This window comes from Chiloscyllium plagiosum, unplaced genomic scaffold, assembly GCF_037043375.1.
Source record: "Chiloscyllium plagiosum isolate Xiang-an unplaced genomic scaffold, Cpla_swu_hap1 HiC_scaffold_27, whole genome shotgun sequence".
Taxonomy (NCBI): Eukaryota; Metazoa; Chordata; class Chondrichthyes; order Orectolobiformes; family Hemiscylliidae; genus Chiloscyllium; species Chiloscyllium plagiosum.
In genome coordinates this window covers 40,089,189-40,105,599 of record NW_028270165.1, presented here as the reverse complement: position 1 = coordinate 40,105,599, position 16,411 = coordinate 40,089,189, and the positions used below count along the sequence as shown (strand labels likewise).

The 16,411-nt window shown below is 46.5% G+C and overlaps 2 protein-coding genes across 3 annotated transcripts in view; one reads left to right on the top strand and one right to left on the bottom strand.

The window, feature by feature from the left end:
• On the top strand, positions 1-1,271 carry LOC148143714 (uncharacterized; the record flags this gene model as incomplete). The annotated part of the gene is made up of 1 exon (XM_087975261.1): positions 1-1,271. A coding segment is annotated over one exon (861 nt), but the record flags the coding sequence as incomplete, so codon positions are not given.
• A 1,762-nt stretch (positions 1,272-3,033) lies between these two features.
• The window catches only part of LOC148143696 (sulfhydryl oxidase 2-like), a 565,239-nt gene continuing 551,861 nt past the window's right edge, over positions 3,034-16,411 (bottom strand). For both annotated transcript variants that reach the window (XM_087974458.1, XM_087974455.1), the window contains one exon: positions 3,034-3,271. Coding sequence is in view for 1 of the 2 variants with exons in the window: in XM_087974455.1 (XP_087830581.1) it covers positions 3,061-3,271 (211 nt within the window). In the remaining variant the exon portion in view is untranslated. The remainder of the gene's footprint in view (positions 3,272-16,411) is intronic.

The window sequence follows — 16,411 nt, the reverse complement described above, 5'->3', positions numbered from 1 at the left end:
CACCAGATCCACAGAGGGGAGAAGCCATTCAGCTGCCCTGAGTACGGCAAGGCCTTCAGCAATTCCACCACCCTGCTAACCCACAAGCGGGTCCAGGCAGGGGAGAGGCCCTTCAGCTGCTCAGAGTGTGGGAAGGCCTTCAGCAATTCCTCCGACCTGCTGAAGCACCAGCGGGTCCACACAGGGGAGAGGCCATTCTCTTGCCCTGACTGCAGACAGGCCTTCGGTGATTCCTCTGCCCTGCTGACCCACCGGCGGGTCCACACAGGGGAAAGGCCCTTCAGCTGTCCCAACTGCGGGAAGGCCTTCAGCAAATCCTCTGATCTGCTGAAGCACCAGCGGGTCCACACGGGGGAGAGGCCGTTCTCCTGCCCGGAGTCTGGGAAGGCCTTCAGCTATTCCTCTGCCTTGCTGGCCCACCGGCGGGTCCACACTGGGGAAAGGCCCTTCAGCTGCCCCGAGTGTGGGAAGGCCTTCAGCAGTTCCTCCTTCAGGCTGAACCACCAACGGGTCCAGACGGGTGAAAGGCCTTTCAGCTGCTTAGAGTGCGGGAAAGCCTTCAGCAATTCCTCTAACCTGCTGACCCACCGGCGTGTCCACACACAGGAGAAACCCTTCAGCTGTCCCGAGTGCGGGAAGGCCTTCAACAGTTCCTCCCAACTGCTGACCCATCAGCGGGTCCACACAGGGGAGAGGCCGTTCCCCTGCACAGTGTGTGGGAAGGCTTTTAGCAATTCCTCCAACCTGCTGAACCACCAGCGGGTCCACACGGGCGAGAAGCCCTTCACCTGCTCTCAGTGTGGGAAGGGTTTCACCCGCTCCTTCAACGTGCGGAGCCACCAGCGAGTTCACGAGGATTGAAGGAGCAATGGGTTGGAGGGGTTGGTGGTGGCGGTGTTGGGTGTGGAGAGTGTGTGCGCTTTGACCGTGAGCTGTTTTTTAAAAAAAAACCTACTTTTTCTATGCCTTTTTGCTGGGGGGAATCTGAAGCTGTAACAAAGTTGGGTCACAGTAAAGTTTACCTGAACTTAACGTCAGGCTCAGGTTCTCATTGAAAGCTTTGAGCTCCAAATGGTTTTTGTTTTAAAGCTGCTCATTTCTTTCAGCCTCCTGCACTAAGTTTCCAATGTCGTGTATCAATGGAGCAGTGAATGCGTAGCTACTATCGTTAGAAATTGTACATTTTTCAGGCTGTAATGAGTACTGCACCATTTCATCAGCATTGTAAAGTTTACTGGCAGCAGTAAAGGGTGTGGGCCGTGTTCACTAGAAACGACGTGGAGGAGCCGGTGTTGGACTGGGGTGGGTAAAGTTAAAAATCATAGTTAAGTTAAAAAGCACCAAGATATAGTCCAACAGGTTTATTTGGATTCACTAGCTTCCAGAGCACTGCTCCTTCATCAGGTAGCTGTGGAGCAGGATCATCAGACACAGAATTTAAAGCAAAAGATCACACTGTCATGCAACAGAAATGATATATTGAAAAAAACCTGGATTGCTGTTAAGTCTTTCATCTTTTAGAATGGGTTGCAGGTTTTGCTTCATTAATGTATAAATCCCAGAACATTTTTTAAGTCAGTCTCGAGATGACTTAAGGTTTTATAAAAATAGGTGACATCTCAGCTCTCTCAATGTATGAAAGGTGTGAAGTTTGAATGTGCCTGAATCTTGAATCAGACTGGTTCTATTACCAAAGTAGGAATTTATAAAATAATACATGAATTGACTACCTGCCGATTTCTGCTCAAAGCGCACATCGAATGTATCTGCAAATGCAAATTCACCACATCGACTCATATGTATGTGTTTGCAAGTGTGCATGCTTGGTAACGTTTGTCTGTGTGATGGAGTATAAGCCTTTGAGAAGGACAGAATAGTGACAGACATCATCTCTGTTCTCTGCAGTTGGCAGCAGGAGGCCAGATGGCATCAGGATTCAGGAACCAACGTGCTCAGGGCTGGAGAAGTGGGAAAGGGAGGCTGCAGTGGGTGTGGTTCAACAATGTCAGGAGGAGACAGCCAGTCAGAAACTACAAAGACAAAGCAGAACCCCAAAGCTATGGGCAGCACAGTGACTCTGTGGCAAGTGCTGCTGCCTCACATTGCCAGGGACCTGGGTTTGATTCCAGCCTCTGGGGACTGTCTGTGTGGACTTTGTGCATGGTTTACCTCTGGGTGCTGTGGGTTCTACCCACAGTCCAACAATCTGCAGTTTAGGGTGATAAGCCAGGGGGAGCTGCAGAGCTATATGGTAGGTGAGTTGGTCTGGTGGGAAGCTGGTTGGAAGTTTGGTGTGAATTAGATGGGTCAAATAGCCTGCAGGGATTATATGATTCTGCTACCATGACCACGTGTATATTGAGAAGTGACTGCTGTGGTCCTGGGAAAGGTGGGATTTGTGGTGTCGCTGCCCGCTGTCCATTCTCTCCCTGTCCCCCCAACTCTTGTCCATTTTCTCTCTCTCGACCCCCAGCCATTCTCTTTCCTTACTTCCCCCAGCACCTGTTGTTTCTTGTGCCTCAAGACTTCTTTGATTGCTGTATCAATACTTTCTAAGAAAAGAGAGAGAGAATGGATGTTGATAAGTCTATATGAGAGATGGGGGTGTAGGAGAAATGGCTGATCTTTAAAATGAAGAATCGCTAAAATGATATATTCAGAAACATCATTAAAGCATCTTCAATTTTATTAAAAAGCTGCAGGCACCTTTCTGAACCTGCATTGAAATATGCGCAGTTAGGCCACTGTTGAGTACAGGCTGTAATGGGTGAATTCCTAGTCTTGTGATATAGGTTCCAACTATGTAGAACAAGAGTCACAGAGTCAGCAACGGACCGCTTATGCTCTTCGGTGTCAGCAAAAATCTGCGCATACTCCTAGATTTCTGCACAAACGGTTTGCCACCTTCTTTTGATGGACCAATAGAGAGCCCTGGAGAATCGGAAAGAGACTGGACCTCCTGCCATTCAGAGCTCCCCATTCTCTGAATGCGGAAGTTGGACAATGAGCTTTGCTAATCCCTCCCTGAACGATGGTTGAGCTTCACCCCAGACTGCAACTTCATTCCTCTGTCCAACATCTGTGAGTACAGCACTCTCTCTTTTCCGTTTCTTGTTTTGCATTCTGGGCTTCAATTGTTGACTTACAGCAAGTGAAAGGAAAGGGAGTGAATCCAGGGAGGGGACGGACTACGGAAACGTTGGTCCAGGTCGTTCTCAGTCGGCAAACACATGGCAATTGCATTACCACAAATGTGATAATATAGCCTTTACTGTGGAATAAAAAGCAGAAAGGAGTTGCATTGTTAAAAGTGACACATTGGGATGTGAAGGAAGTGAGGACTGCAGATGCTAGAGATTAAGAGTCAAAGTGTGGCGCTGGAAAAGCACAGCAGGTCAGACAGTATCCGAGGACCAGGAGAGTCAACATTTCAGACATGAGCCCTTCATCAGGAATGATGTGTGATGTACAAAAGGCCTTCTACAGGCCGCCTCCTTGCGAAACGTTTCAGAGAACACCTCTGGGACGCCCGGACCAACCAACCCAACCACCCTGTGCCTCAACACTTTAACTCCCCCTCCCACTCCACCAAGGACATGCAGGTCCTTGGACTCCTCCATCGCCAGACAATAGCAACACGACAGCTGGAGGAAGAGTGCCTCATCTTCTGCCTAGGAACCCTCCAACCTAAAGGGATCAATTCAGATTTCTCCAGTTTCCTCATTTCCCCTCCCCCCACCTTGTCTCAGTCCCAACCCTCGAACTCAGCACCACCTTCCGAACCTGCAATCTTCTTCCTGACCTCTCCGCCCCCACTCCAGTCTATCACCCTTACCTTAACCTCCTTCCACCTATCGCATTTCCAATGCCCCTCCCCCAAGTCCCTCCCCCCTACCTTTTATCTTGGCAAACTCTCCTCATTCCTGAAGAAGGGCACATGCCCGAAACGGCGATTCTCCTGCTCTTTGGATGCTGCCTGACCTGCTGTGCTTTTCCAGCAACACATTTTCAGCTCAGCGTCCTTCTACACTAGTCAATGCCAATTGTCAGACAGGTGAAACAAGCAATCAGCAAGGCAAGTGGTATATTAGCAAGAGGAGTTGAGTTCAGAAGTGGGGATGTCTTCCTGCAGTTGTGAAGGGTCATGGAATATATTCAAGGCTGAATTCATCTGATTTTTGAACAAAGTGGATGGTGATGGAGGAAAGTTTAAAAAAAAAAGTTTTTAAGACCAGTACAGAATAGTTCCAAAGTAATACAGAACAGAAACAGACCCTTCAGTCCAACTAGTCCATGCTGACTATATTCACAAACTAAACTAGTCCCATCTAGTTTGACCTATATCCCTGCAAACCTTTCCTATTAATGTACTTATCCAAATGTCTTAAATGTTGACAGTTCCTGCATCCACCATTTCCTCAGAACATTGAAAGAGAGTGATTCCACATGTAAACCAAAAGAAAAAGGTGCTCTTCATGTCTTTTTTTTTAAATCTTTCTCCTCTCACCTTAAAAATGTACTCCCTAATCTTGAAACCCCCACCCGAAGGAAACAGCATCTGCCATGCACATCAATATCCTTTCTTGACTTTATAAACTAAGGTCACCTCTCAACCTCTTGTGCTGCAGTGAAAAATGTCCCAACATATCCACCCCGATGTAGGTATATTCATATCCAGTTATGATCTGTTCAATGCTGGTGCAGGCCCGAAAGACCAAATGGCCTACTCCTGCTCCCAATTCTCACCCTCATGAGTCTAAGGACAGCAAGAGACCATAAAACATTGGAGCACAAAATTAGGCTATTCAGCCCATCAGGTATCTTCATACCATTCAATCGTGGCTGAGAGGTTTCTCAATCCCATTCTCCCGCTTTCTCCCTGTAACTCTCGATCCCCTTGATACTCAACAGCCTATCTATCTCAGTCTTAAATATCCTCAGTGACCTGGCCTGCTCAGCCTTCTGTGGCAATGAATTCAATAGATTCGCCACTCTCTGGTTGAAAGGTTCCTCCTTATCTCTGTTCTAAAAGGTCTTCCCTTTACTTGAAGGCTGGGGCCTCGGTCTCTAGTCTCTTCTGTCAGTGGAAACATCTTCCCAACGTTCACTCTGCCCTGGCCGTTCAGTGTTCGGTATGTTTCAATTAGATCTCCCCTGTGTGGGGGCCTGTGTTATGAACTAAACCAGACCATGCAAAACATTCTTAAGCAGGCAGCCCCACACCATAACTTTGCAATTTGTTTCAGTAAGTGTACAGTAAAAATTACCTGGAGTAAGTTAGCTTGGTTGATTACTAGATTTTAAAACAGACAATAATTATTCACAAAATTACACAATTAAACACAAAGATCAGAATAAAGAACCCCTACAGAACTCAGCCTATCCAACTAGACTTAATTATGCTGTTCGAATATATACAACAGTCCGAATAAGCAAACTCAATTTGAAAACCAGTATAAATAGAACACATGCCTACAGAGTGAAGTGGAGAGGCAGAAAAGAGAGAGAAAGTTTCCACACAGCTCCCTGTTGAATTTCCAACCAGTTTGAAAGCTGACTACGCCCCCTTTTTTTTAAATACAGGTCACTTCTAAAATATGACCATGTTGGCCTGAAATCTCATCAGTTTACATATAAACAAAAGGTCTCTTAAAATCCTTTTCATCTCAATACCAAACCAGACTGATCAGAGATTGACCCAGTTTATTACCCCTCTGGGAAAAAAGTCAAAGACAGTCTCCTTGAGCCAAGGAACATCTTTTAGGAAAAAAAGGTACTAGCTTTGTGACACCTGTTAATCAGTAAGAACCAGACACTTCAGGAGGAGGTACAGCAGGGATTAGGTTCAACAAAGTGAGAATGGAGGGAGTGAGAGAGGATATGGGGCCTCTGGAAGGTAGGATAAAATGGCTGAAGGAGCTGCACAAGATGGCTTCTGCATTGCTACGTGACGAGCTGCTGCTTGTGTCTATAGCTGTATAAACAACTAACTACTAAAACCACTAGAATGCAGAAGTAGACCAATGAGAAAGTACTAACCACACTCTGCAAGCTGCAAGTCCTTTGTATCTCAAGATAAAGATGACCTAACCTTTATGACTTAACTCGTTGACCAATTATCATAAGAGTCATAGAGATGTACAGCATGGAACAGACCCTTCAGTCCAACCCGTCCAGATATCTCAACACAATAGAGTCCCACCTACCAGCACCCAGCCCATATCCCTCCAAACCCTTCCTATTCATCCAAATGCCTTTTAAATGTTACAATTATATCAGCCTCCACCGCATCCTCTGGCAGTTCATTCCATACACGTACCACCCTCTGTGAAAAAGTTGCCCCTTAGGTCTCTTTTATATCTTTCCCCTCTCACCCTAAACCTATGCCCTCTAGTTCTGGACTCCCCGACCCCAGGGAAAAGACTTAGTCTATTTACCCTATCCATGCCCCTCATAATTTTGTAAACCTCTATAATGTCACCCCTTAACCTCTGACGCTCCAGGGAAAACAGCCCCAACCTGTTCAGCCTCTCCCATAGCTCAAATCCTCCAACTTTGGCAACTTGCTTGTAAATCTTTTCTGAACCCTTTCAAGTTTCACAACATCTTCCCGATAGGAAGGAGACCAGAATTGCACGCAATATTCCAACAATGGCCTAACCAATGTCCTATACAGCCACAACATGACCTTGGAGTTTGGAACCTGAAACAGCCTGGAAAGAGGAATTCACGGCATGAAGTTGCTATACACTCACTCACTTGTAGCTGAAGCTTTGGCCATGGAGAAACCTGAGGAATCCTGCCCCATGAAGAAACCATGGAAGTGTGGCAACTGCGGGAAAGGCTGTTCCTCTGCACAGATTGCAGGAAGGCCTTCAGCAAGTTATTCATTCTGCTGAGGCACCAGTGGGTCCATGCCAGGGAGAGGCCTTCAGCTGCCCAGAGTGCAGCAAGGGCTTTACCCATGCCTGTGCCCTGCCGACCCACAGCAATATGGTTGACTCAACACTGCCCCAGCCGGGCAAATGTGTGGGGAGAAACTGACTTGGATGCAGTGTATGGGATGAAATTGCTGGGCGAGGCAATACCTCCTCCGGGTTACAGCTGTACCAAGGATGCAATTACAAAGGGACAACTCGGTGGTGACCAATAGTAAAGAAAGTGGAGTGGGGAGTGTGTGAGCTTTGACCTTGAGCTATCTTTTGTGTGTCTTTTTGTTGAGGAGATCTGAAGCTGTAACAAAGTTGGGTCGCATTAAAGGTGACCTGAACTTATCGCCGGGCTCAGACTCTCATTGAAAGCTTTGAACTCCAAGAGGTTTTGTTTTAAAGCTGATCCTTTCTTTCAGCCTCCTGCACTGAATTTCCAATGTCATGTATCAGCAGGAGTAGTGAATGAGTACCTAGTTTTGTTTGAAATTGTAAGTTTTTCAGGAGTGCAGAGTGCTTCGCTTCATCAGCATTGTAATGTTTCCTGGCAGCACCAGGAGGTGTGTGCTGTGTTCACTAGAATTGTGGTGGAAGTGCCGGTATTGGACTGCAGTGGGTAAAGTTAAAAATCACACAACACCAGGTTACAGTCCAACAGGTTTATTTGGAAGCACTAGCTTTTGGAGCGCTGCTCCTTCATCGGGGAGTTGTGGTGCATGATCATAAGACTGAGATTTTATAGAAAAAGATCAGTGTCATGCAACTGATAGGATATATTGAACAACCCTAGGTTGCTATTCAGTCTTTCCTCTTTTAGAACGGGTTGCAGGTTTCAGTTCATTAATATGTAAATCCCAGAACACAGAGTCACAGAGATGGACAGCATGAAAACAGACCCTTCGGTCCAACTTGTCCATGCCAACCAGATATCCTAACCCAATCTAGTCCCACTTGCCAGCACCTGGCCCATATCCCACCAAACCCTTCCTATTCATATACCCATCCAAATGCCTCTTAAATGCCCTACCAATGTCCTGTACAGCCACAACATGACCCCCCAACTCCTGTACTGAATACTCTGACCAATAAAGGAAAGCATACCAAACACCCTCTTCACTATCCTATCTACCTGCAACTCCACTTTCAAGGAGCTATGAACCTGCACTCCGAGGTCTCTTTCTTTAGCAACACTCCCTAGGACCTTACCATTAAGTGTTTAAATCAGAGTGGCACTGGAAAAGCACAGCAGGTCAGGTAGTATCCGAGGAACAGGTAAATCAACATTTCGGGCAAAAGCCCTTCATTAGGAATAAAGCTTTATTCCTGACGAAGGGCTTTTGTCTGAAACATCAATTTTCCTGCACCTCGGATGCAGCCTGACTTGCTGTGCTTTTCCAGCACCACTCTGATCGAAACTCTGGTTTCCAGCATCTGCAGTCCTCATTTTAACTCGTTGATCCTTACCATGAAGTGAAAAAGTCCTGCTAAGATTTGCTTTCCCAAAATGCAGCACCTCACTTTTATCTGAATTAAACTACATCTGCCAATTGAGCGTAAAACAGGTGGAGGATTCAATCAGACTCGGATTGCGCGGGCGAAAAATCTGCAATACTTGTTCTCACTTTGAACAAGTGTTTCCCTTCGCCGTGTTCACTGCAATGGCAGCTCTGCGCCGTCCCTAATTCAGGCAGTCCGATCTTATTTAACGAAGCGGCTTTTTGAGAAAATTCATCAGGTATTTTTGCTCAGGTCAGATGGAGTATCCTGTTGGGCAGAATATATCCGTTGTCAAATTTCCTACGTTCTGTTGGCCCAACTCCGATTTCACTCAGAATCACGAAATGTGGGACAGCGCAGACTGAGGCCATGCAGTCCACCATAGCTCTGCTGGCTCAACACAATATGTAAATAAGTGTCTCATTCTGTCGACTTCTCCCTGTAAATCTGCACATTGTTACATTGAACATGCCCACCGAATTCCCTTTTGTGTCCATTGAATCTACCTCTTTGTCACAGTCAGACAGCGACTTACTGACCCCACTCCCTGTGCGAAAACGGTCTTCCTAATGTCACTTTTACTTATTTTCCTGATGACTTTAAATCTCTGCCAAATCGTTCTCGATCCTTTCAGGCTTATGAGCATTTTCACTGCATTATTTCCTATGTCTAAAACCCTCATGACGTGGAAAACTTCAATCAGACCAGCTTTCAGCCCTCTGTTCTCCAAAGAGAGCTGCCCCAAACTTTCCAATCTCCCTTCATTGCTGACATTCCTCAGGACGGTACCATTCACGTTAACCTGTTCAGCGCTTCCTTAAGTGTCATCCTCGGAATTGAGCGTAAAACAGGTGGAGGATTCAATCAGACTCGGATTGCGCGGGCGAAAAATCTGCAATACTTGTTCTCACTTTGAACAAGTGTTTCCCTTCGCCGTGTTCACTGCAATGGCAGCTCTGCGCCGTCCCTAATTCAGGCAGTCCGATCTTATTTAACGAAGCGGCTTTTTGAGAAAATTCATCAGGTATTTTTGCTCAGGTCAATTTAAGGAATGATGGTTCTCCTGGGATTGGAACCCAAGAATTCTCACACGGCTGCATATGCTCGAAGACCCAAAAGCTAGAATCATATCCCAGACTAACGAGCCACCAGCCATGGGTGCAGCCACCTCCGGAAGCAGCTGAGACCTGCTCAGTACGAAATACATTGTGCATTGCTCCCAGAATTGCAAGTAGGGAAGAGTTTCAAGAACATCTGCTTCTCAATCTGTCTCGCTGCTTCCAGGACGCTGCTGTTTGTCCTGTCCCCAGTGGCCGGGCTCTCTCCACTGGTGGATAATTGAACCATTTCGTTTCTACTTGCAAGCTGTGCTGGTGGAAGGCAGAGCCCATTCACTCTTCTGCTCTCTCACACTATTACGTGAGGCAGGAGAAGTCAGTTACAGTCATGCGTAGGAAATGGGCAACTTTGAACTTGTTCCAATGGTCTTATTAAAGGAGAGATAGAAAGATGCTGTGCTGTCGGGACAGAGAGAAATGGACACCGGAGACTCTTCCCTCAGGAAAATTGATATGAGTGCATTTTTGTGCAGCCTGCTTGGTGTTCAGAATTTGTCTTGATACAGCAATCCTGCAGGAAGTCTTTTATTATACAGCTGTTGGTTTCTTTACTGCAGGAAATGGACTAAAACAGCAAGTCATGTGTTTCAACTTCACCGGTTCATTGCCATCTCAGAGAAGAGGTTTCATACGAGATCAGGACAAGACAACTCAGAGCTCCACAAGGGTGCCAGCGCAACTGTGTAAATTTGACTTCTGTATCGATGTAATATATTGAGATCAGATATCCGAAGTTTTGGGAAACAAATGACATGGCAAGGAAAAGAACAGAGCGCCGTTATAGAAATTTGGACACTCAGGAATTCATTTGAAAAGCAAGATGCTGAACAGAGTAACATTGCAAATGAAAGTCGCTTCAGGAGACACTGTACAATAGCAGAGGATGGTTTCGATCCATCGACCTCAGGGCTATGGGCCAAGCACACTCCCGCTGCGCCACTCTGTGATGATGCACAATAGCGTTTTCCACAGGTCCCTTCAGCCTTTCGTCTGGCGCGTGGCATGCACGTTCGAGACCAATGTCAACCTCTCCACTGCTGTCGTCTTATATGGTGTTTCGCAAACGTATGGAGGCTGTGTAAATATAAACTCTTTCTAACTTCCCACATCCTGTTGGTCGAACTGTGATTTCACTCTGAATAGACGCCATGCGGCCCACCTGCGCTCTGCTGGGTTGACACAGGAAGTAAACGTGGGTCTCCATTCGTATCATTCTCTTGCCTTCTCCATGTAATTCTGCACATGGTTACTTTAAACATGACCACCGAATTCCCGTTTGCGTCTAATGAATCTACCTCTTTTTAAGTGTCAGTTAGAGATTTACTGACCCCAACCACTCCCTGTACGAAAGCGTTCTTCCAAATGTCACTTTTGGTTCTTTTCCCCATGACTTTAAAGCTCGGTCGATCCTTTCAGGCGTGGGACATTTTGACTACATTACTTTCTCTGTCTAGATTCGCATGACTTGGAAAGCTTCAATCGGGCCAGATTTCAAACTTCTGTTCTCCGAGGAGAGCTGTCCCAAATTTCCAATCGACCCTCACCGCTGACATCCCTCAAACACCGCTACACTCACGTCAACCTGTTCAACGCTATCTCCAATCATTTCACTTCGCTGCTTTCTGTCCCATTGGTACTCCAGGGAGCCCAACCTTGTTAAACGAAGGTGCTTTTTGAGAAAGTTAAATAGGCACTTTTGCACAAGTCATGAAACGCGGACTCGCCCGGGATTGGAACCGGGGATCTCTCGCAAATTTGCGTCGGCGGAGACCCAAAGCGAGAATCACGCCCCTAGACCAATGAGCCACACCAGAGGTGTGCCTGACCCCACCCCACCCACCCCACCTCCGCTCGCTCTACCTCTTGAACCAGCTGAGTCTTGCTCAAAGTGAAGTATAGTTGACATTGAACAGGCTGGGGCTGTTTTCTTTGGAACGTCGGAGGCTGAAGGTGACTTTATGGAGGATTACAAAATTATGAGGGGCATGGATAGGATAAATAGGCAAAGTCTTTTCCCTGGGGTCGGGTAGTCAAGAACTAGAGGGCATCGATTTAGGGTGAGAGGGGAAAGATAGAAAAGAGACCTAAGGGGCAACTTTTTCACGCAGAGGGTGGTGCGTGCATGGAATGAGCTGCCAGAGAAAGTAGCGGCGGCGGGTACAATTGCAACATTTAAGAGGCGTTTGGATGGATATATGAATAGGAAGTGTTTGGAGGGATATGGGCCGGGTGCTGGCAGGTGGGACGAGATTGGGGTGGGATATCTGATCGGCATGGACGGGTTGCACCGAAGGGTCTGTTCCCATGCTGTACATCTCTATGACTCTATGAACAGCTGCTTCTCATTCTGTATCTCTGCTTCCATTTGCCTGTCCCCAGGAACCATACCATCTCTACTAGCAGAAAATTAAACCGTTTTCTTTCTAAACTTTTCTCTGACACCGGAGTGACCAGTGACAAGCATTGCCCTCCTCAATATAGGGTACAGAGAACAGGAGAAGACCCCGCAGACCTCCACGAGTGTGTCATCTCAACTGTGCGCATTGGGCCTGTGTATCAATGTGAAATATTTACGTCGAAGTTTTTTGGGAAGCAGATGAGAAGGCGAGGTGCACAACAGTGCGCCGTTATACGGGAAAGCTGCGAAAGACGACATTGAGTGAATAGGAAAGAGCTGCCGGGAAAGAGAGCAATGTACACTGGAGACTCTGAGCCAGCTGAAACTTGCTCAGTGTGAAAGACATTCCACTTTGTTTCAAGAATTGCAAGCAGCAAAGAGTTTCCAGAACATCGGCTTGTCGTTCTGTCCCCGGGATGCGGTTTCTGACTATGCGGATCGTCTTGTTATTCACGACAAACGGCGATTTGAAACCGGGATCACTCGCACGTCTGTGTCGAAGGAGACCCAAAGCGAAAAATCATACCCCTCGACCAACGAGCCACACAGCAGCCATGTCTGCAGCCCCGCTCTACCTCTTGAACCAGCTGAGTCTTGCTCAGAGTGAAATAGAGTTGACATTGAACAGGCTGGGGCTGTTTTCTCTGGAGCTTTGGAGGCTGAGGGGTGACTTTATGGAGGTTTACAAAATTATGAGGGGCATTGATACGAGACGGGCTGAAAATGTGTTGCGAGAAAAGCGCAGCAGGTCAGGCAGTATCTAAGGAGCAGGAGAATCGATGTTTCGGCCATGAGCCCTTCTTCAGGAATCCTGCCGCATTGATAGGAAAAACAGACAAGGTCTTTTCTCTCAATTGTGGGAGTCTAGAACTAGATGGCATACATTTACTGTGAGTGGAGAAAGAAATAAAAGGGACTTAAGGGACAACGTTTTAACGCAGAGCATGGTGCGGGTATGGAATTAGCTGCTTGAGGAAGTCGTGGAGGCTAGTATAATTACGACATTTAAAAGGCATCTGGATGGTTCCATGTATTGGAAGGGTTCAGGGAGATATGGGCCAAGTGCTAGCAAATGGGACTTGTCTGTTTAGGATAACTGGTCAACATGGATGAGTTGGACTGAATGGTCTCTTTCCATGTTGTAATTCGCGTGACTCTGTGGACTTCTCTGCCCAAGGGAGCAGATGAGGCAGCTTCATTAACTATATTCAAGACAGAGTTGGATGGGATCTTCCATGGAGGGGAATTAAGGGTAGATGGAATAATGCAGGTAGGAGGAGCTGAGATGATGGATAGATCAGCCATCATCTGAATGAATAGTGGAGCAAACTCGACAGGCCAAATAGCCGACTCCTGCTTCTATTACTATGATACGATAACTCTGCATTTCCCATGGCTAACCTGTCTTACCTGCACATCCCTGGACATGTTGGGCAATTCCAAATCAAGGCAGGTGAGCAATGTAGTAATGTGGAAAGTGAATGTCAGAGAACAATAGAAAGGGACAAAGGGAATAAATGTACCACTAATCAAAGCTGGATTGAAAAGATCACAAAAATTGAAACTAAAGACTGTGTCTGAATGTGTGCTGCATTGTAAGAAAATGAACGAATTGACGGAAGAAAATAAGTGTGACCTGAGACTCCTTACAGAGACGTGGTTTTAGGATGACAAGAGTTGGATCCTGAATATTGAGGGTACGTGACATTCAAATCAAATGGGAAGTTCGGTAAAGGTCGAGGGTTGGCAATGCAAATCAAAGCACTGATAACATGGTAGTCTGGTGTCAGCTTGGATTTCAGGTCCAGATTTCTCTGTTCTCTGTTGATCTCCCTGTTCCCACAGAGCTCGGTGTTGTCTGTTCTCAGTTCTGCTGGATTTCTATTGAAGCTTTGACATCCCCCGCCCACCACCGCCCCCCCGCCCACCCGCAACCCCCCGCCCCCGACCCCCCCCCCACCCCGCCCCGGCCTCTTACACCTTCCCGAACAATAAAACATTCAGTCAATCAAGACCCAACCCACAATCTCCCAGCCTGTCAACCATCAGACAGAGAGAGTCATTTGGCGGGAAATAAAACAAGTAAAGTGAAAATGTGAAAATCATTGTTCTCATGTTTCTCTCTGAGGTTCGCACTGCCTTCACCTGCCCAATACCCAATTCTGGATACTTGGAACTCTTGCACAATTAAATAATGAGAAGTTCAAATTCATTATGTCCAAATCACACTGCAAACACCACTCTCCAGCACCACTTCCATCAATCCTCATGCCAAATGTGTGAGGCTGAAGTAGCCACTTGAAAGCTTGGTAAATGCTTTACCTCTCAGAAGAGCTACCAGCTGCATGTCCACACTTTCACCTCTTCAAATCTCAGGAATAATTTCTGACCCTGCCCCACCTCAGTTCATCTGCTTCTGAAAGTTACACTATGCCTTTGTCACCTCTTGAGTTTGATTCTTCTGTCACACACCTGAAGGCCTGAAACATTCTCCTCCCCATAAATCTGAGATCATCCAAATCGCTAAACAAGAAACAAATAACTGTGGATGCTGGAAATCTGAAACAGAAACAAAAACAAAACTTGCTGGAGAACCTCAGTAGGTCTGGGAGCATCAATGGACAGACAGTACAGTCAACATTTCAAGTCCAGTGACCTCCTTTCGTTCCAGATCACGGCTGTTTCTCGCCTTCCTCACACCAAGTTCATTTTATCTCTGATTGCTATGCCTGCTGACGCACACAGGCTCCTGGTGATGCAGCAGATCCATTATGAAATGTCAATCTTTGCTCATAGTCTTGTCCCTCGCTATCTCTATCATCTTCTCCAGCTCTAAACCTCTGAACTCAAGGAGCTCAGTAAATGCCCAACATTCTCATTCAAACTGACATCGAACCCCAGGGTTTCCTGATGAAGGGCTTTTGCCCGAAACATCGATTTTCCTGCTCCTCGGATGCTGCCTGACCTGCTGTGCTTTTCCAGCACCGCACTCTAGAATCCAACTCCAGGGATCTGAAGTCTGGAACTCAGAATAGCACAATTAGGGATAGCAAATAGATGGTAAAGACGTTCTGGTCCCATGTATGAGTAAGATTGAGGAGTGCAGCTTAACAGTCGCAGTAAACTACAAACCACCAAAATTATCATGTGAATAAGACAGAGATCAGAAAGTCTCACCACATGACTCCAGTCAAATATTCAAACATTACTCGAGGAAAGGCCTGTAAATGCCCCCCATTAGGCCGGCACGGTGGCTCGGGCGGTGGTTCCCGCCTCGGGCAACTGTCTTTGTGGAGTTTGCACATTCTCCCCGTGTCTGCGTGGGTTTCCTCCGGGTGCTCCAGTTACCTCCCACAGTCCAAAGATGTGCAGGGTCAGGTGAATTGGCCATGCTAAATTGCCCGTAGTGTTAAGTAAGGGGTAAATGTAAGGGTATGGGTGGGTTTCTCTTCGGCGGGTCGGTGTGGACTTGTTGGGCCGAAGGGCCTATTTCCACACTGTAATGTAATCTAATCTAATCTAAAAAAAAACCTCCCACAACCCAAAACTGTGCAGGTTAGGTGAATTGGCCATGCTAAATTACCCATCGTGTTAGGTGGAATGGCCAGGGGTAAATGTAGGGGAATGGGTCTGGGTGGGTTGCTCTTCGGAGGGTTGGTGTTGGGCCGAATAGCCTGTTTCCACACTGTAGGTAATCTAATCTAATCTGTGAGAGGATTTTCTCGGAACGATCACTGTCAGTGTTGGACAGAAATTGTCATCATACTCCCTTCCGGCTTCCAGACCATCAATGCGCATGTTCCCAACTCCAGCCCATGTGCCTGCCTGTAAGCGCGCAATGCGCGTGCTCGTGGGACTCCTGAATTAAGAATGGGGTGCGATTACATTCGCATGCCATGTTGGGTAAAATATATGCCATGGAAGACCGTGATTTTACATTAGACAGGGCGATTATAGATTGGTCGCTGAAAAAAGTTCAAAATTAATAAACATGGAAATTTTCTGAAAGCTAGCTAGATGCGAGGAAGGGTTTTATAGACTGGAATCTAATCAAGAGATGGGGCTTGTTAACTGACAGAATAACACAATCAGAAGTGAGCTACAGACGGAAATTTAATCGAGGGAATCAGGATGATTACATCCAGTATAAGAGAAAACTGAGTGTGTAATACAGGCTATAATCTAATTGAGGGGTTCGGGATAGTTTGTGTATAGAATAACATACTCGGGAGTGAATTACAGACTGGAACCTAATCAAGAGGATCGTTGTGATTTATATAGAGAATAACGTACGCAGTAGTAAATTACATCCTGGAATCTAATCAAAGCACCTTGATGCCGCACTGGGTCGAATGCAGCCTTGAGGTCAAGGGTTGTCAATCTCATCTCACCTCTCGGATTAAGCTTTTTTGTCCATCTTTTAACCAAGGCTAGAATGAGGTCAGTACCTGAGTGAGCCTGGTGGTTCT